Consider the following 21,980-nt stretch of genomic DNA (forward strand, 5'->3'; position numbering starts at 1 on the left):
CCTGCAGATGTAAGTGTTTTTAGTTGGGGTGGCAGGTCCTTACAAGTTTACTTACTTGCTGCAATTAGGGTTTATTCATTATTATATTCCTCCTGCACCCCCTAACTCATCTTATTTATCGTGTACGTCCCTTTAACCAAGTAATCGTTTGAAGAATGGACTGAACAACTATGAGATAATGTCAAAAACACAGGCTCCTAACAAGGAGATTAGCGGGCAGATAGAAAAAAGTGAACTTCTTGAGCGACTAAAGGTAACTATACCCTGGTGTATTAAACCAATCGTGGCAGTTAAATGTTTACTTAAGTTGTGGAACAATATTCTTAATTCTAGATAACTTATTGATGCTTTTCATACAAAAAAGTTAAAACAAATTCTTTATGTCGTGCATCCTGGGTTTGGACAGGATATGCCCGCTTAAAATACTTCCATCGCGTTACATTACATAATTTTCAATAAATGTAATAGATTTGTAGTGTTGTAATTAGTTTAAATAATGTCACTGTTAAATATTATTGAACTATTGGATTAACCGTTAACGTTTTAGGCTTGGGCTGCATTTTTATCTGAGATCGACCAAGAAGAAGACAAAAGCGAACTAGAACAGATCTGTGCCAGTTTGGTGTCACCCGACTTACTTCAATACGAGGATGCGGATGTGAAACTATTTGTGGCATGCTGTGCTGCTGATGTACTTAGGATTTATGCTCCGGAAGCTCCGTATGCAGATGAACAGCTTAAGGTTTGAAGGGTTTATTCTTTTATTGTTGTGATGGAAGGTTTCTACTTTGACTGCTTTGTGTAAGTTGTATGGTAGTTGTGTGGCGACTGGCGGGGTTTTTGGGGAAAGGAGATTAAAAAATCCGGTATATATCGGGGACCGGGGTTCCCGGTAAATTGGATTTTACTGCACTGCTTGCCGACAGAGGTTGAGAAAGTAATATATTTCCGATCAGTGATTGCTGAGTGAAGGGGTGGAGACTAGGGAGTCTAATTTAAGGATTGTATCTTATATTTTAAAAAGATTAACTATTTCCATTATATAACGAGTCAACTAAAGTTTCATAGCCTTCTAAATTTCCGGCAGGAAATATTCATGATGTTCGTAGAACAGTTGCGTGGACTGGAGGACATAGAAGGAAAGAGCTTCAAACGATACTTTTACCTGTTGGAGAACTTGGCGTGTGTCAAGACTTTTATCCTCTGTATGGAACTTGATGCTCCCGATATTATTCTCAGCTTGTTTAGAACATTCTTTCAGGTTCGTTCCGCTGTTTAGTGTTTACTAGACTGGGAGCTGGGAAAATAATAGTTTTATCGGAATTTTTACTATGATTTTCAATCTAGCGGCCGCACTGTTTGCATCTGTATAAATTTTAGGGGAAAAATCAGCAATTGATTGTCATGAACCTATGATAATAAGCATGATATAAGGTTAACAAAGAAGTGATTTGTCTACATACGTAACTGTACGTATAGTAATAGTTAGTTGCCCAATCGATTAACAACCCAACTTATCACAGATATTCAATGACCGACACGTTGGAAAGGTACAGACATTCATGGTTGACATCATGATGACCGTCATGCAGGAAGGAGACAGCATTCCACAGGTTTGTAGCGGTCTCCGGGCCATCTGTAGCACAGCCATCTGTACCACAGCTACAGCCATCTGTACCACAGCCATCTGTACCACAGCCATCTGTACCACAGCTACAGCCATCTGTACCACAGCCATCTGTACCACAGCCACGAATACCTTTACAATTTCACTAAAACCTGGAAATTTAGAGGCTGTGGTATAGAAAAAATATTACTATTTTTCGACTTGAAATTGCTTACACAGCAAACGTATTTTTTAATGTTAAGATAATTTCAATTTGAAAGATGATTAAGTTTAGGCTCATTAGAGTTTAAGGGTTGGCGTTCGTTAATGTCTGTTTGAGTGAGTAAATCTGTGTGAATACGTATTTTATAAAGTGTGATTTGAGTGAACAAGCTTTTTAAATCCCCCTTCTTGCAGGATGTAATGGATATAATCCTGATGCACATAATCCAACCCTACAAATCCCGCAAACCTGCCGCTCACAGACTCGCTAAGGAGCTCATCAACAAAAGTGCTACTTATATGGAGCCCAACATCCAGAAGTTCTTTAATGCCGCGTTAATGAAGGGAATTGAAACTGATTCTGGTAAGAATACAATGGTTTTAATGTCCAAGATGAAATTTGAAACCTCAAAATATGTTGTACGTAATAAAACCTGACTTAAACTCAACGTCATAAATCAAATTCTCTCTTATAGATATGCTGCATTTTAACTTTAGCATATATGTTCGGAAAGCAAAGTAACACATTTTATTACAGGTCTACACAGTCGAGTGTACGATCTGATCAAGGAACTGAACAGAGTTTGTCCGAGTATTCTCCTCGCAGTTTTACCTCAGCTACAAGAGAAACTGAAGAGTAGTGATGTTAACGAAAGATTAGAGGTTACCAGGTATGTATTGTGCTAAGTTAGATATCCGATTAGAGCCTAGAGGTTACCTGGTATGTACTGTGCTAATTTAGATAGCCGATTAGAGGTTACCAGGTATGTACTGTGCTAAGTTAGATATCCGATTAGAGGTTACCAGGTATGTACTGTGCTAAGTTAGATATCCGATTAGAGGTTACCAGGTATGTACTGTGCTAAGTTAGATATCCGATAGAGGTTACCAGGTATGTACTGTGCTAAGTTAGATATCCGATAAAAATAGAACTGACTAGATGCTTGTAACGTTTTCGTAATTTTCTGAGTTTATATTATATGATTATGGTTTTGAGCATTGTGAAAAGTTTTGCTTTTTTATGAATTCTGCGGTTCATGAAACGTCTGTATCGTTTTTTAATCTATTCTTAATATATAATACCTATTGGGTAGAAATCTCCTATTAAAACCATGATTTACGTTTCAGGTTGCTTGCGGAGATGTTTTCAGATAAAGGTTCAGAGCTGGCAACCCAAAACAAACAACTGTGGAACTGTTTTTTGCGCAGATTTAACGACATAGAGGCTGCTGTCCGGGCTGAGTGTGTCAGCACTTGTAAAAACTTCATCCTCAACCATTTGAAACTTAGCGATGTGAGTCTAGATCAAGCAAACAAAATATGGTTATGATATCGTATTTCTTGGTTAATGATTTCCTCAATAGATTTTAAAGAATTTCTGATAATTGGTGTGATCAGTTCACACCAATTATTTACCAATATTTTAATTTTAAAGTTTAAAACAAATACAGGAGCGCAGCCAGTAGACTTGCTTTTACGTTTCAGGATTGCTACACAAACCTTTGTAAGCGACACAGAGATCCTGATGAGAAAGTGAGACTCGAAGCTGTAAAAGTTGTGTACGCTATCGCTTCCGATGATATCACCAGAATGACTCCTGAGCTATTCATGATATTGCAGGTTTAACTTATATTTCTTCTTTCTGGTTTTGATCCTGGGATCGGATTGTTACATGCTTTGTAATACGATGTTATTTTTCCATGGAGATTGAATGTCTTGTTACAGAGATTGAATGTCATGTTACGGCCTAATATTCAGAACTAATGTATCTGTAGTGGTGTTGAAAAGTAAGAAAACAGGAGAAACTTGAACCCCGCAACAGTGCATGCTGTCCGACCCTCATTGTTGACAGTGTTTCCAATTTTTAAAATCTTTCAGGAACGGATGCTGGACAAGAAATGGCCTATCCGACATCAAGCCATCATGAATGTTGCTCGACTGTACAAAGAAATTAACAGTAAGAAGGACCCTAGTAAGATAAAGCAAGTAGCTTGGATGCCCAACAAAGTTCTTCATACTTATTATCAAAACACGAGCCAGGTAACTTATTTTTTACAGCATTTTTGTTTTGCAGTGCAGATACTATAATAGATTTTTAGTTACCTGTAGTCAGTCGACATTTTCGTGTCGGCATTCCCATGTTGAGCGGGGGCGGTGATTCTCTTCGATCACATCACCACGCGGCAAACAGCAAGATTTTTGTTGTCTTTGGACAGCCAAATTTAGCGCGCGCTGTGGAATCACTGCTCCCGCCTTCCTTTCAGCCAATCACAGGTCTGCTGCTCCTTCATCAAATAATTTTTCTCCGAGCAGGATACTCTAAGCCGCGCAAAAATCCTCTATTTTTCTCGCCCGTGATAGTGGAAAATACGATGGCGAAGCATAGTTTGTGCGCGCGTCAGATGCAATTAATGCGCGGCTTTTAATACATCCCGCCTAAACAACTGAATTTCTCCAGAGAAGTGAAAACCTAGATTGCTTACCTAAGCAAGGCGAGGTCTAGATCCACAACTGCTCAATAAAGTTTATATTTTCGCAGGATCGTTTACTAGTGGAACGTCTCCTGTTATCCTGCTTGGTTCCTGTCAGTTTGGGAGCTAAGGACAGGATGAACATTCTCCTCAGAACGTATTGCCTGTTGGACGCCGCCGCAATCAAAGCGCTAAACGAGTTGTTGCGATATCAGCAGACAATCAGAATGCATCTAGCTGCACTGCTCAAAGCTATTGAGCAAGGAAGTAAGTGACTTTATATGCAATTTAATCGTAAATTGAGGGCCGGAAAATAAATTGTATAACGACTCATTGTTATATATCAAGCCTATAAATGTACAATAAACTGCGTACATTAGATAGTGATCAACATTGGCTTCGTGATGTTTGTTATGAACTGAATGTAGGGCTGCCATCTTGGAATTTGTGTACCTCATGCCGTATATTTATAACACATTCTGTGCAGTGTACAGATCGTGAAACGTACTTTAGTTTACACCATAAGTTATGCACTCTCACTTCGTTCGTTGTAGACACCCAAGTCACGTGATAATTATTGGGCTGCAAAATAATATAAGTTACAGCATGTATATTGTATAACCACTCCACCGGCTAATATCACTAATATTAAAATGTCCTTTTTACCCAGTTGGCGAAGAAGACCGTAAGAAGCTGTTGAACCAAGTTAGCATGTTGTCTAAATCCCTTCCTGATTCAAAGACAGCTAACAGTGACTTAAAACGCCTCAGTAACACACTTGTCCACGACAGGTCTCTTCTCAAGGTAATATTTTATCTAATTGGATTTTGCTGCTGCAAATAAAATCTTAAAAGATTTCGATCGTTTTTATAGGGTTTATACGACTTTTTGTTGTAGGACTAGTCCAATTATGATTAAGGTTAATTAAATAAATTTAGAAACTCTTGTTGAGGTCCTATAAACTAAATTTGACCATCAGTTAAGTACAGAAATCATAGAATTTTCTTAAACTACAAAAATTCCAGGCATTCCAGACGATAGTAACACCGGGGGTTTCTTGCCAGCAAGTAGCTCGTGCTGTCAGCGAAATAATGAAGAAACTAACCAACAAAAACCCCATCATGGATACAATCCGAGCACTGATGGACAGGACGGCGCCGGTTTTGGCTGATGCAACTTGTATTACTGTGTTAGTTAACTTGGTTTCACAGCTGCTCACTGCTCCTACAGATGCAGAGAGTGACGATGAGGACAAGTTCAATGTGTTTATCAACGGACAGAAGGGTCTTCACTTGATACTGGTGAGAAATTGTTCTTATATTTCCAGTTTAAACCTGATGTTAATGGTTAGTGAGTCGATAGTCGATATATCCAGCTAGAGCTAGAACTTGAGAATTTCGCTCCTTCAATATCTGCTTAAATAAGTTGATGAAGTGTACGTTGTATATTAATAATGAATTTGTTTTCAGTCACTAGCTACTGTGTACCCGGGACAGTTCAAAGCACAAGAAGTATTCGAGCAACTTTTGGTTAACTTGAAAAACGCTGATAATGAAGTCGTCCTGATGGATCTCAAGATCCTCGCTAAAACTGGTCAGTGCATATTAAATCTGATACGATAATTTTGTCGTCACGAATTCCTAACCGAATCGAAATTCAACATAACTTCTGTAGAAGCAAATCTTATTTTACTTGATATGAGGCGGATTGAGTGTTTATAATATAATATTTTATTTTTAGCTCAAGGGCTAGACAGAAGGCATGCAAGTGTGGCGGGATGTTTGCAACCACAGCTCCTCAAGATAGCCAAGGAGGGTACACCCAAACAGGCCAAGCAAGCTGTTCAGGTTATCCATGCTGTCTATCAGGATAGTCCTAAAGTTCTGGAAAGACTTTTAGAGGTATTTACCTGATTAGTACTAGAAGAGAATGTTTAGTGATAGTATTTGATTGTTTTTTTGTTTGTGATTTTCTCTGGTTCATCTGTTGCATGTCATGCCAAAAGTGATAAAGATTTATAGGAACGTAGGAAGGTATGGGTTTTGTTTTAATTTTAATTTATCTGTTTTCAGTCGATGGTGGGATTGTTGGACCCTACTCACATGAACCTCCCATCAATCGTCAAGGCTATCGCTCAGATCGCAAAAGTTGCTCCTAAAATATTCGAGGAATTTAGCAGAGATGTCGTCAGAGACTTTTTGCTTTCCGAGGTATGTGACTATTTACCGAAAAATATTCTGCTTTGAATAATATTATATTAGTTTCGTCAGTGTATCCAATAAGTCTTATCTGTAAATCTGAGTTTATATCTAAATTTTCGTACTACAGATTCTGACTCAAGACAGAGAAGAGGAGGGGCTGATTGAGGATGACTTTTGGTGTGAGCAGGAGGAACTTTCTAAAGATGCTAGAGTGAAGGTACTGACATTCTGCTCGATTAAAGATAGAAGTTCTTGAATTTTCTATACTTTTCTGCCGTCTTTTATATGAAACAATAACAAAAATGAGACCTGTCCGGTGGTTTGAACTTTGATTTATCCAAAGAACTCCTTAAGGTCACGTATCGCTCCTTATATGAGCATCACGTGTTTCTGTACTTTCATACTTACGAAAGTACAGAAACACGTGATGCCCATATAAGGAGCGACACGTGACCATTCTTCTCCCGCAGATAGAAGGTCTGCATGTGATGGTTAACTGGGTAGCTCAGACTGCGGGTGATAAGACGGTTATCTCAACTCCTGTATTGAAGCTACTTTGGGCGCTCCTCCAACAGAAGGGGGACATGAATGGAAACAGCGAAATTAGGTTCGTTTCATAATCAGCTGATCTGAGAACTAACATCATGAAAAAACAATATTGGATCTTATATATCAGATCCTCTACCAATATAATCAACTAAATGTTACAAAATGCGTTTTAATATTATTTTGGAGTTCGCGTGATGATCCAAAATGTCATATTCATTTTCCTTACTGAATGATACCCCCAATCCCCCCACTGACTCACCCTTTTCAGACTTTGTTCGATGTCTCACTTACGTCTCCACGCTGGACTCTGTGTCTTGAAGCTAGCAGCCGAGCCGACCTGCTTTGACTTGATACCTCTGGAGCTGTTCCAAGAGGTAGCCTGGCTTATACAGGACCCATGCCCTCAAGTCAAACAAGCTATGCTGAACAAGCTACAGGTTAGTTTGCTAACACTTACTTAGCACAAAATATAGACTGATAGATACATTTTTCGACCATAGCATAGCGCTTCAACTTCAAAAACAGCATAATATCCATTAATTATGTACTCTAGTAGCAGGGAATAGTTGAGTGTGCACTTCGATGTACACGATTTCTGACAACACAGGGTTGTTTGTTAGATCATTCTTAACCAAAATCGTTTAGGTACGCAATTTGTGTCGCTAGACATAACCCTACAGGGCAAATTTTCTAAATTACCCTCAGTCGCGTATACGGGATTTTTGTATTTCAGCTCCTAAAGGTCATAGAGACTTGAATTTTAGCTTAAAATTACCGCAATGGCCACATTTATATACAAGTTATGAAGCAACATAAGGTCTCCAGTGCTTCGTTTTATAGATATTGACAAAAAACTGTTTTTTTATCTCAGCGAACCAAAAATGGCACTGAATTTTGATAACTTGAACTAGGAAGGTCGTAGAGACTTGAATTTTAGCTTAAAATGACCGCAAACATCATATTTATATACAACTTATAAAGCAATATAAGCCCTTTAATGCTTATTTGTTGAGATATTGACAAAAATCAGTCATTTTGGCTACACGTGTGAGGAAAAATACCAAATTGGGCAACTACTTCGGTCTTTTTTTTGACAAGTTTTGTGCTCAAGTTATTAAAATGTGCTTTGCAGTTGTAGATCGGATGTTTTCTTCCAATATGGGTTTCGGTATAAATCCGGAAGCACCCGGTTCATGGGTGATAGGGGTTAAAAACCCTGAAATGTCAGGCGATGGGCGAGACAATTGTCTGAATTTGGTTATAAAATCACTCTTTGCTAGGGTTTGCTTTTTTCCGCTACATCGATCCGCTTTCTAACTACTGATCATCCCCCTCTACATCATTGATCATTCTCTTTTAGATACATGATTTCTATAAGTTCTTGAAGGTACATCCGGCATGATGTAAAGTCTATATCAAAGCATTTTAATGTGGTCTTAACAAGTTGCAAGAAATTTAAGTTCACTAATAAAACAGAGATTGTAGGATATCCTTCTTTTACACATTGAGTAATTTTGGCTACACATGTGAGGAAATATACCAAATTGGTTTACCAAACAAAGATTGTAGGTTATCTATTATTCTTTACGTGATTATTGACGAAACTTCATAGTCAAACCTGTATTATTTTTAATATTTAATATTTATTCACACTTTCCATAAGACTATTATTGGGAGTCATTTTTGTGGTTACAATTCGATTAAATCAGTATTTCCAAGCAAAAAACTGTCCCAAATTTCTCTTCCGAATATGGTCCGCTAGTTCGAAATTGTAGCGCTTATAAACGTTATTGTTAGACATTACATTAGGATAATACTATTGAGACCAGATGTAGTGATCTATTTAGATAAAGCGAAGAAGGTGCATCTGAATGAGGAGAACTTTGCTGATCAAGAGAAAATAAGATAAGGAGATATCAGCAGCTGACAGAAGAGATAGAAGCCAACGGATGGGCTTGCAAGCTCCAGACAGTAGAATTTGGAGTTCGAGTCATTTACAACTGCAGCCTCCAAACCTTTATGAACCACCTGAACGTAAACACTAAAGAGAAAAAGGCCTGCATGAAAATCGCTGAAATTAGCATGAGGGCACCATACACCATCTATCTGTCCAGAAACACCATTATATGGACAGATGATTGGGAGTTAGGCCCATAAAACATGTTTGATACCGCTATGAACCTGTCATAAGCCGGGGACTACCATGGAAGTGATATTGCTGTGTCGCTGAAAGACCCTACTACCATTCAAAGATGTACCTTATCACGCCAAGCAGTTATGCTTGTAGGTGAATACTGGATATGCAATTATATAGTTGAACTACTGTATAATACTCCATTCAAAATAGATTTAAGATGACGTTAATGTACATTGTACAACATCCGCATCCACATCGTTTATCTGTAATCAAAAAGTTACGCTTTGATTTCCCGATTCAAAATGTTTAATACTGTCAACCCGAATAATTTGATGATAACTTAAGATGTACCTTTGAAAGTTAGTATTACCTTGGAAATAATTATTTTTACAAACTACCGTTCAAAACTTATAGATCAAGTGATTGCCTACCCACAATTATATTACAACGTTGTGGGGTCAGTCGATATTGTTGCTAAAAATCAGGAGCAAGCGTCTTGAAACAGGATACCATAAATCTGTATAAGTTTTAAGTAGTTTCATTCTACTTTTAATATTATTATTGGGTCGTTTACGTTTAAATTATATTTGGCCATTTTATAGCCTCCCCCTCAAAAATCCCACAATTACTCAATATGTAAAAGAAGGATATCCTACAATCTCTGTTTTATTAGTGAACTTGAATATCTTGCAACTTGTTAAGACCACATTAAAATGCTTTGATATAGACTTTACATCATGCCGGATGTACCTTCAAGAACTTATAGAAATCATGTATCTAAAAGAGAATGATCAATGATGTAGAGGGGGATGATCAGTAGTTAGAAAGCGGATCGATGTAGCGGAAAAAAGCAAACCCTAGCAAAGAGTGATTTTATAACCAAATTCAGACAATTGTCTCGCCCATCGCCTGACATTTCAGGGTTTTTAACCCCTATCACCCATGAACCGGGTGCTTCCGGATTTATACCGAAACCCATATTGGAAGAAAACATCCGATCTACAACTGCAAAGCACATTTTAATAACTTGAGCACAAAAATTGTCAAAAAAAGACCAAAGTAGTTTTTTAAAAAAAAATGTATCTATTTTTTAGAGAGGCTGGGCCTGGTTGGCCCACGAGAGGATAGCATAAGAATGCTTTGCCTACCTCTGGGGTATGGCAGTCCTGTGGGAGGATGCCAGTGGAATCAAGATGTGTAATCAAGGATGATGGTAAGTGTTGTGGGGTGTGTCAAAATACCAAAGTAGTTGCCCAATTTGGTATTTTTCCTCACACGTGTAGCCAAAATGACTGATTTTTGTCAATATCTCAACAAATAAGCATTAAAGGGCTTATATTGCTTTATAAGTTGTATATAAATATGATGTTTGCGGTCATTTTAAGCTAAAATTCAAGTCTCTACGACTTTCCTAGTTCAAGTTATCAAAATTCAGTGCCATTTTTGGTTCGCTGAGAAAAAAAAACAGTTTTTTGTCAATATCTATAAAACGAAGCACTGGAGACCTTATGTTGCTTCATAACTTGTATATAAATGTGGCCATTGCGGTAATTTTAAGCTAAAATTCAAGTCTCTATGACCTTTAGGAGCTGAAATACAAAAATCCCGTATACGCGACTGAGGGTAATTTAGAAAATTTGCCCTGTAGGGTTATGTCTAGCGACACAAATTGCGTACCTAAACGATTTTGGTTAAGAATGATCTAACAAACAACCCTGTGTTGTCAGAAATCGTGTACATCGAAGTGCACACTCAACTATTCCCTGCTACTGGAGTATGTAATTTTAACCGTGTTATTGCTTTAAATGAACTTTCCCATTCCCACAACCATCAATTCACATTCTCCTCTCGTACATGCCTCCGAAATAACTTCTGACATCTTCAGAAAGGTCTGACTTCAATGAAGCTGCCACTGGAATACGTTGCTCTCCTAGCTTTCTACGCTACTGATGTGGGCAAAGAACGCCGTTCTAAAGCCAGACAGATATTGTTGAGAGTAATTCAGCTGAGGAGAGAGTACATGGTCATGAACTCAAGTATGTGAATTTAGTCGTGTTATGTTATTTGTTGTAAAATACTTGGAACAGAGCGTTGTGCACAAGAAATACTAAACTTAAGCCAGAGAGAAACATCAGAGAAACTGATGTAAAGAGTTAAATTGATGTTTGGCTTTTCAACTCAGTCTTTTGTCAAGAATGTACCTACAAGAATGTACTTACAAGAATATACTTACAAGAATCATAATTCACTTTGTGACAGGTAACTCTGAGAGAAACCACACGGTACTGCCAGAGTACGCCCTCCCCACTCTCATACATCTCCTAGCCCACCATCCAAACATGGACAACGACAACAAAGACTCCCTCAAATCTTCTCTAGGTTTGTTTTAAATGTCGATGTTATTTACATACTTGATCAGGACTGGCAATTGTAACCAAGAGCTATGAATATGAGTGTATAACATTGTTAGTTCTTGTATATTACCACAGTGAACCTCTGTTTTAACTAATATTTACAACTTCAGATGTGTTATGGTGGTTCCTGGAACCCTTGATGCAGAAGAACGACAATTTCCCCTTCCTCAAAAAGCTTGTCGAGACTGTCAAACAAGCCGTGGACGCTATTGATCCTTTCAACGATACCATCAATGAACGAATGTAAGTTTTGTTCATAATTTACCAGTCCCGATTTTAAAGCATCGCTTGCAAATTAAAGTACTATAGGAATCTTATCTAATATTTTAGATCTTCTTCAAACCAATTCCCTTTTCAATATTTTTTATCGTTTCTTTTGTAATAGATTATTGCACAAAAAAACAGATTTATGATTCTGATGTAACACCAGGTATGCTATCTGTGACTTAGCGTTCGGAGTCATCAACTGCAAATGTGCAAACGTTAAGCTCCCACCCTTCCCTGGTGAAGTGAAGCTCTCCAAGAAATTCTTTGCTCCACCTGAAAAACTGGTAGGTTGTTTTCTGACTACTCTACGGTTAATCCCAAACTACAACTAAAATTAACGGCACTAGTAGATTTGATATAAGTCCGGGAGAGTAAAAAGCTATTTAACTAAGCATTTAATCTTAATCAGAATGAGCCATACTCTTTTTATAGAGTAAATTTTAATGATAAATAGCAGTTTAATACTCTTAAAATGATAACCGTACTCTATCTAGGTACCCAACATCAAACAGTATATCCCTGAAAAGTTCGATTTTAACCCGCATCGAGTACCAGTAGCAGTGGAAATGGAGATAGACCACCCGACTGTGAAAGCTAGACACATCGTGGTGAGAATCTTAATTTTCTCAATCTTCTGTTTACATTTCAGTTGTCACAAATCCATGTGATATTTTCAGGATTTTATATCAATTATCAACTCCAGAGCGGTTGAAGTGTAGGCCTTAAGGGTCCAAACTGAAAGTGTCCCTGAAATGTAATTCCAAATACCTCTGTCACTTGTCAGTAACCCTTTCTGGTAATATTGTTGCTGGTCTGGAGTCTTGTGTATCTTCTTTATCTGATAAATGTTTTTTACAGGCGGCTGAAACGGCACTTACGAAAATCAGCAAGAGAAAGTTTACAAGGAAGACGCCAAAGAGTAGGAAGAAGTCAGTTTCTGATGAAGAAGACGATCCTACACAGGTGATTGGAATTTACAGAATGAAACAAACTTTAAAGAGGAATTTAGCGCTATCGTGCGGGAACGGCGGGAAGGGATATAAGGACAACTAGAGGGGTATCTGGTATTGATCAATAATGTTTTAATTATTGATTACTCTGATTATAAACCAACTATTTGATTATCTGGTAACAAATATAAAACTACAGGTAGCAGCAGACGACTGGATTGATGATCTGACTCAAGAGGGAGATGATGAAGATGTGGAGATGAAAGATATCGAAGGAGATAAAACCCCAGACAAAGCAGAGAAAACCACAGAGGAGGAAGAAGAACAACCTGATTTGGAAGAGGAAAAGAAAGATGATGAGACATTCGAAACAGCAGGAGATGTAGCCGAACTCACCTCGCCGGAAGTGGCTAAGAAAAATGATGACAAACCCAAACTTACTAAAACCGGAAAAACATTTAAACCGAAAGCTAAGGCACCTAAGCCTGAAAAAGCTGTTAAAGCTGTTAAACCAGCAAAAGTGAAGCAGAAGAAGATAGTGTCTCCCATTAAACCAACTATAACACCAAAAACACCCAAACTTGCCATCAAGAAACAGCCCATCAAATTTTACCGAGCTGAGCTGTTCCCTGAACCAGAAATGCCTAAACCTAAACCCATCAAGGATGACGGTAAACCTCAGAAAATCCTTAGGATTAAAGTGAACAAGTCCAAAAAAGGTAACGTCAACGCTAAAGAAGTCATCAAGAAGTCCTTCAACACCATGTACGATCAGCTGATAAAGAACATGTACGACCCAATGCCATACCACAAAAGGAAATCCCCATCACCGGAACGAGCTGTAAAACTACCAGAAAAGCGTCTTACTCTGGTGAGCACAAGACATCAGAAGAAGATCGGCCTTGACAAAGTAGATCTGGGCCAATCTCCTGTCATTCTGATGTCCAGTACTCCCGTCAGCGAGCCCACCAAGAAGAGAAGGAAGAACGACATTCGGTCGTTCCTGGACCCGAACAAGTTTAATACTCCGACCTCGAGTAAGAGAAGAGTGGAGAAAAGAAGGTACAGACTCCGAGCATGGCCTCTTCTTCCGGAGACAAAATAGTGGCAAAGAAAAGAGGAAGACCCGCCAAAGTGAAGAAATCCTCTGATTTAGACGATGAGGAAGAAGCAACTGAGGAAGAGGCTCCTACCGAAAGTGCTGAAGATGCTGGTAACAAAGAGATTCAGCCCCAAGAAACTGATGCTTCTATTGAAGAAGATTTACCGCAAATGTATGCTGCCTCTACTGAAGAAGATTCACCGCCAGAATCTGCTGTCCCTTCAAAAGATGATTTATCACAAGAGTCTGCTGCCTCTATTGAAGATGATTTACCACCTAGTCTTACCACCGTGGATGAAGTTTCCAGCCAATCCCAGGAAAGTTCAGATACGCCTGTCAGCAAAGATGTGGAGGAGGATAGAGGGCAAATAGATGAGGGAAGCAAGAAACCCTCCGAACCGACCTCTACAAGTATAACCGATGGAGCCAAAGCAGTTCCCGAGGTAATGAAAGAGCCTGTTATTGAAGAGCCTGTTATTGAAGAGGAAGTTATTGAAGAGGAAGGCTTAGTTAAACTTGTGGAAGAAAATATCGAAGAAAATGAATATGAGAAGACAGAAAACCTTTTGGATGAAAATAAGGAAGAAAATGAGGTAGAGTTGGTAACTGAAGAAGAAGAAGAAGTGGTAGAAGAAGTGATCGAAGAAGAAATAGTGGAGGAGATAATCGAGGAATCTGTAGAAGAATCACAAACCGAAGAAGAGGAAGCTACAGAAGAAGAGGCTGAAGAAGAAAATGTGGCGGAAAAACAGCCATTGAAGAAAAGACGAGGTCGGGCAAAAAAAGTGGTCATTGAAGAATTTGAAGAAGTTGAAGAGGCGGCTGTTATGCTGGTAGAAGAAACTGACGAAGAATCGGATGAAGAGGAGGAGGAGGAAGAGGAGGAGGAGGATGATGATGGACCACCACTCTTACCAGTAGGCGATGATGATGACTCTTCCTCTGACGAGGAAACAGTTACGAAGAAGAAGCCTGCTGGTCGTGGAAGGGGTGCCACTGCCAACAAGAAGAGCCATCCTGTTGCGAAGAAGAGTCACCCTGTCGCCAAAAAGAGCCAGCCTGTTGCTAAAAAGGGCAAATTTGGCGCCAAAAAGAACAAGCCTTTCGCCAAAAAGAACCACCCAACTACGAGTCGCGTTATTTCCGAACCCGAAGAAGAATCGTCCCCTGTAGTCAGAAAGAAACCCAGATCTTATGGTAAGTTTTTTATTTAAAAAGGTTTGTTGGATAAGTTCATTAAATAGTTATAGTATCTTTTTCCTATTTCTCGTTTTGACGTCAAATCGAGAACATTATTCCCGGATGATCGTGATTTAGTTAATTAGGAAACTCACACGATTCCGTTCCAGCACGAGAGCCTCTCGTATCAAAGAAGAAGGTTGCGCCAAGAAATCCTGCCAAACCCCCTCCTCTGGCAAACATTGAAGCGAAAATAATCTCTGAATTCACCGAAGAAGAGCCCTCGTACGTTAGAAATCTAGTGCAGTTTTGATCTGTTTTTGGGTTCCATTTGATGGGATTTTTTCAAGATAACTTTTTGATTTGATTTAATATCCCATTTATTAACTTTTCAAATTTTACAGGTTTGTGGAAGAAGTTGTTGAAGAGGAAGTTATCTCAGATGCTGACCGAAAACGGAAGAGAAAAGTCGAGAAGGAAAATGTCATGTGAGTATTGTCACATTTCTAATAAACCGAACACTTTTTGTGAATTCCTTCTCTTTAGGCTTGAACAATTAAATTGAATAATTTCAACTGCTAGTAGCCGTTAGTAACCGTTAGTAACCGTTAGTAACCATGCTAGGTTGGTTAAATGCCTTGAATACAATTTGAACGCCTCATGTTTTAATCGGTCAAACTTTCGCCACTTTTTGTGCAATGAAATGAAATCATATATTTTTCAGAGAGACTACAAAAAACAAGATAAAAGTAGTTCCAACTTTACCAGTCGCAGAGGCCTCCATGGAGGAAATGGAACCGGAAATAAAGATTAAACGGAGAAGAACGCTTCGACGGATGGACACGTGATATTATCTAATGGGCTAATGAGATAGTCTAAATCATCGGTATTTTGATCAGCAGTGGAACCTTAAAAGGAATCAGACGTTTTGCCTGCAGCTCAAAGTTATTTCAGAACGAAGTTTTCAGCGAAGTACGAATTTCTACTCGTCCTTTTTACGTTGAATTTTTAAATATTCAAATTGGTAATTTTACATTTTAAGTATACGTATGTGAATAAAATAAGGTAATAAGATCATCTCCTTAGACCTGGTTCTTTTCTGGATTTGTTTTGAAACATTTCAACATTCTTAAAAATATTCACTAATGTTTTAGCTCATCAAGTTATTTGAATTTTGATAACGTGGTGTGTGATGTTATTTGAAACTGTCCTGCACGAAAACTATTTAACTTATATACTGCAAATAAAGTTGGTTTTCATCCATCATAACAATTTTATAATTCTCCGCACATAGCTTATTTAAGAAAAGAAAGTGAATATGTTATTTTCTCATTTTAACCTGATCTTGTAACTGTAAGTCGATGTATTTGATTTAGAGGATTGTTTAGTTTTATGTTAGGTTCGCAGTTAAATATGTCATGACCCGTTCGAAAAGTAACATTGTAATTTAAACAGTTGAAATATATTTATACTCTAAATACCACTGATATGTGTATTTTCGCCAAAATTAACGATAAAATTATAATTATAAATAGGTACTCTAAAATTGTACTCTAAATACAATTATAGTCCGTTACAGCGCGTATGTTGAATCTCAAGAGTGTAATCAGTAATAATATCATGTCAAGATGCTGAACCAGAATGAGGGTGGTGTCTAAGGTTGAAAACTCGTGAGCGCTGCCGTCGTAGTAGATGTTGTCAATTAAACTTTTATTTGTATAACATAATGTTTTTGCGCGTTACTGGATAACATTGAGCATGTTTAGTACCGTGACTGATATATAAATATATCCATTACTTGTCGTGACCAGGAGAATTAATGTATACAGAATTTAGGTTCATACACATTAAAACAGTTCCAAGTTCGCAGTCCGAATCAACAGATCATATTAGTTGATGATGAATGAATAATGATTGAGTCGGCATAAACGTTTGCAATAAAGTGGTTACAATTGCCCTGAAGTAAAATGATTCCTTGCTTGTATATCATGGTGAGAACCAGCACATATATCAATTAGAGAAAGAGGCCGTGAGTATGAGAGATCTGGACGAATGGAAAGTCGGATAAAGAGATATATTGCAGAGATAGGCCGTGAGTATGAGAAGAATGGTTCAGGTTTTGATATCCAGATCAGAGCAGTTAAAAGTTTAAAAACTTTTGTGCTCCTACATTTTACTAAATCGCCCGCCCAAATTTTACTTGACACCCCAGTGCGCGGCGCTCTTTTCGAGCTTCTCGCTCGTGAAAGGAGCGAGCATATTATAGTTAGCTATACCTAGCGAGCCAGGTATAACTATAGTATAGTAATGAGTAAGCCCAAATTAAACTTCCAATCAGTAAATGGTAAAGCCGCGAGGTATTTTATACGTTGATTCGAACTACCTGATGACAAATTGTTAAAGCACTATTAGCAAGCACAAAGCAGTCATAATAAAAATGAAAGGTCGTATTCATGTTTTACTAGCCTGTCACGTGACCAAAACGGTTTTTTGCCCATAACTCTCCAGGGAAGCATTTTTACCCTACGTCATGGGGTGATTCGGAATCAGTGTCCAAAAATACACAGATATAGATGAATTTCATACCCAAAGGGCCTTTTCACAAGAATTTTCTTAAAATTTGTTGTCACACGTTGTATGACCCGCCGCGCACGAATGCGCGGCTCCCCCTGTATCGTAGAAACTCTACACTATAGTGAAGCGACAGTGGGGGTCACCACATGATACAAAAAATTTGGGCGAGCGATTTAGTTGTATCACATTGCGACCCCACGGTCGTTTCACTATCGTCCTGACGATACCTGGGGAGCCGCGCGCACGCAGCGGGTCATACGGGGGGGAAGGGGGGGCAATGGCATAAATGGAGAAAATGGAGAATTACTCATAGGTTTTTCCATTTTCTCCATAGAAATAGTCTCCATTTTATGCCATTTTATGCCATTGAAAACCTGAAACATGTAATGGAGAAAAGTGTAATGGAGAAAAGTGGTTTTCAGAAAAACTTTGAAAAATTTTGACTTAGAAAATTTTTTATTTTTGGTCAGAGTCATTTTCAATACGTACCTCCCGTATCGAGAGCTCCCTTACCTGAGGACCCCAGGCTATTATGTTCATTAACAATAAAGATTTGGCGGAATGACAGGCTGAGCGCGGCCCAGTAAGAGCTCCCGATTCCGAGCTCGTGTTGCAAAGGGGAGGCCTGCCTTCCGAGATCGCATTACCTCGAGTCCAAAATTGTGTATCGAGGGGAAAAAATATTTTCGGCAAATAATGAACAGGGTAGCATTTGATTGACGGTGTCAATCCGTCGAGATCGTTGCTCTGCGAAGCAGAGCAACGATCGTCGACGATCGAAGCAAGAATGCTTCGATGCGAAGCAAGAATGCTAGTTCGCGCGGCGCGTCGAAGCGGCGAAGTCCTCCAAGGTAGCATGAAATGTGGAGAAAAGCGGTTTTCAGAAAAAATTTGAAAAATTTTGACCGAAAAAATATTTTCGGCTTATAGTGAACAAGGGAGCATGAAACGTGGAGAAAAGTGTTTTTCAGAAAAACTTTGAAACATTTTGACTTAGAAAATTACCCCTCGGTACACAATTTTGGACTCGAGGCTTCCCCCTAGCCTGGTAATGCGATCTCGGAAGGCAGGCCTCCCCTTTGCAACACGAGCTCGGAATCTGGAATCGGGAGCTCTCGATACGAGAGGTACGTATCGAGAATGACTCTGGCCGAAAATTTTCTAAATCAAAATGTTTCAAAGTTTTTCTAAAAACCACTTTTCTCCACGTTTTATGCTACCCTCTTCATTATTAGCCGAAAATAGTTTTTTGGTTTTTCGGTTTATCGAAGTCTGCACCTACCCCTCGATACACAAATTTGGACTCGAGGCTTCCCCCTGGTAATGCGATCTCGGAAGGCAGGCCTCCCCTTTGTAGTGCGAGCTTGTTTCGACTTTCGAGGATGTAGGTCTCACTATTCAGTGCCTATTACTCTCCCCTATTACTCACTCCTGCTGTAGCCTGTAGAAATAACTTTACACTAGGCTTGAGTAATTATGAGTTTGCCTGAAGTGTGCCTCTACTAACCTAGTATAAGCATCTAGTAGCCCACTATGAGCTTTCATAAGCTTGTTGCGCCCCTAGTAAGCGTAAATAAACGTGTTAGGATGTCCAATTTAGGTGTTAAATGGTGTTAAAGATGAAATTTCGAAGACAAAATTCATGGCAGAAAATGGAGAATTACTCATGGGTTTTTCCATTTTCTCCATAGAAAAAGTCTCCATTTTATGCCATTTTATGCCATTTTATGCCATTGGCCCCCCCCCCCCCCCCCCCCCCCCCCCCCCCCCCCCGGTCATACTCATACAACGTATGACAACGATTTAGTAGGACTAGGATTTACGAGCGTACTAAATCACTTTACAGTTGACAGTCGATCTTCGAGATTGTTCTAAAAGGGCCCCCGACAGTTGTTGTTGTGAAACCAGCTTTTTTTTTTTTTTTTTTTTTTTTTTTTTGCCGGTACCCTTAAGGGATTTCAAGTCAACTTATAAAATCAAAAAATTCACACACCAAACAATATCTCACTCCCATCGGGCAGAAATTAACCTTTAATAAATCATAGTAAGTAAATGTATAGTCTATAGAATATGCGTATGAAAACTTAGCCTAGTTAAATAAAACCTACTGGTGAGACTTCCTTCACGATTGCTATTCAGCAATGTATGGTCCAAAAATCATCACGGGAAATTATATGAGTAACAATCCCGTTGGCCATACTTCATCAGATCTCAAAAAGTCTGCACTTCGAGTTGCTGTACCAAATTTGAAATTCAGCGAAATCACGCACTTTATTCTAAACTCTTAAACTCAGCCCAATTGCACACAAATCAACAAAGAAGATAACAGATTAATCTGAGTTAATTATCTCTTATATGCATTCACTACACTCAAAACTTTTCCGTCGTTAATATAGTGATACTTCGACGGTTCAGCAGATATTTTCTCCTTTAATTGAGCTACGAGTTTTTTATGTATTGCTTGTTCCTCTCGGTTTCTATCTGGAGCAACGAACCAGCTGTGGTAGGTTGTACAGAGGGACTTTTTCAAATGATTTGCTCTCGAGAGAGCCTCTTTCACTGATTCGTTACTATTCATAGTCACTTTGATTGGCCTCGGCCTACCATCCACCCGTTTCTTCACACCGATACGATTAGCAGCTACAATATCAGAGTGGTTATTGTGTTGCAAAATCTTGTCCAGTACTTCATCTGCTAAATCAGCGGGGCACGTGGAGTAATCCTCCGGAACTCCGTGGACGATGAAGTTCCTGCTCCGAGCGTCGTCTTGAACAGCAGACTGTACTGCTTTCGTCACTGTCTTCAAAGTTGGAGCTTTATTGTCGCAGTTTTTCCTGGCAATTTCACTCCATGTCTTCATCTCCGTTTTAATCTCAGTTTGAACAGTCTCCTGCACAGATTTTAGCTGCTCTCTCTGCACTTTTATCAGTTCTGACTTAACATAATCGATGGTACCGGCTGCAGATTTGCATAAAACAATGTTACTGATCAGTGATTTGGTTATATATATATATATATTAAGTTCTCAATGAGTTTTGCCATCGTGTCCTTGTTACATTTCATGAGTGCTGCATGATTCAGTTCCTCAAATTTTTCAATATTGACAGCGTTCTTCGCAGTATTTGCAGTATTGACAGCTTTTAAAACTTTTTCTACTGATGAATGCAAAGCTTCCTCTTGTGTGTGTAGATCTGCTACGTTGAATTCCATTATCAATTGTACAACAAACGGGCTGTACAGCACGGTGCTGTGTTAAAATTGATAAAACAGCTGATAAGAGACGATTTAAACCGTTGCATAAGCTAGATAAAATGATTGCTACTGAAACCAACTTAATCGCGATGTATTTTCGGACGCTGATTCCGAATCACCCCCCATGACATAGGTTTAAAATGCTCCCCTGACGATATATAGGCGAAAAACTGTCTCGATCACGTGATATGACCGTATATAAGGAAGTTAGTCTAATTTCTCGTTAGGGTTAGAGTTTCAGCATATGCTTTTGTTAAGGATTGGGTTAGGGTTAGGGTTGGGATCAGATAACTGATAAGAGGGTTGGGATCAGATAACTGATAAGAGGGTTAGGGTTTCGAATAGTCGTTCAGGACCAGCTAGAGAACGGGTTGAAAAAGTCACGTGACAGTCTTGTATCACGTGGTGACCCCACTGTCGCTTCACTATAGTAGAGTTTCTACGATACAGGGGGAGCCGCGCACTCGTGCGCGGCGGGTCATACAACGTATGACAACAAATTTTAAGAAAATTCTTGTGAAAAGGCCCTTTGGGTATGAAATTCATCTATATCTGTGTATTTTTGGACGCTGATTCCGAATCACCCCATGACGTAGGGTAAAAATGCTTCCCTGGAGAGTTATGGGCAAAAAACCGTTTTGGTCACGTGACAGGCTAGTAAAACATGAATACGACCTTTCGTAAGAAACCACATTTATTTGACTTCAAAATTGTTCAATCTGAATACGAGCTAATTACGACGAAGGCAGAAGGGAGGTCACAACACTGCGCGCAGGAGTGGACAATGACAGTCGAGTGTAAAGTGATTAATTATCATCCTCGCATTTACCCGGGGACCCTTTACTTACTACTTGTCATACGTTGTATGACCCGCCGCGCACTCGTGCGCGGCTCCCCTGTATCGTAGAAACTCTACAGTGAAGTGACAGTGGGGGTCACCACGTGATACAAGGAGTAACGATGTGATACAAGGGGACCCCAGGCTATTATGTTCATAAACTAGGCAGTGCGCCATCGACAATAAGACGCGCGCGCTGACCATTGAATGGTTTTTTA

At 39.1% G+C, this 21,980-nt stretch overlaps 2 protein-coding genes across 2 annotated transcripts in view; both read left to right on the forward strand.

Moving 5' to 3' along the window:
* LOC134822382 (probable ATP-dependent RNA helicase ddx6) overlaps positions 1–21,980 on the forward strand; it is a 111,823-nt gene that overhangs the window by 15,056 nt on the left and 74,787 nt on the right. The gene's annotated exons all lie outside the window — the stretch shown is intronic.
* Positions 144–16,550, forward strand: LOC134822387 (sister chromatid cohesion protein PDS5 homolog A-like). Its single transcript, XM_063833414.1, is given in 29 exon segments — positions 144–253; positions 548–742; positions 1,088–1,261; positions 1,524–1,613; positions 2,024–2,192; positions 2,367–2,499; positions 2,957–3,122; positions 3,314–3,448; positions 3,707–3,868; positions 4,368–4,566; positions 4,970–5,103; positions 5,325–5,600; positions 5,769–5,892; positions 6,040–6,200; positions 6,372–6,509; positions 6,628–6,717; positions 6,971–7,107; positions 7,318–7,486; positions 11,072–11,222; positions 11,446–11,565; positions 11,711–11,843; positions 12,031–12,151; positions 12,362–12,475; positions 12,726–12,830; positions 13,017–13,910; positions 13,913–15,116; positions 15,269–15,383; positions 15,503–15,586; positions 15,823–16,550. Coding segments are annotated over 29 exon segments (5,892 nt in total). The 5' UTR covers positions 144–178; the 3' UTR covers positions 15,947–16,550.

The sequence above is a fragment of the Bolinopsis microptera genome, chromosome 10 (assembly GCF_026151205.1).
Source record: "Bolinopsis microptera isolate Bmic1 chromosome 10, MBARI_Bmic_1.0, whole genome shotgun sequence".
Classification (NCBI taxonomy): domain Eukaryota; kingdom Metazoa; phylum Ctenophora; class Tentaculata; order Lobata; family Bolinopsidae; genus Bolinopsis; species Bolinopsis microptera.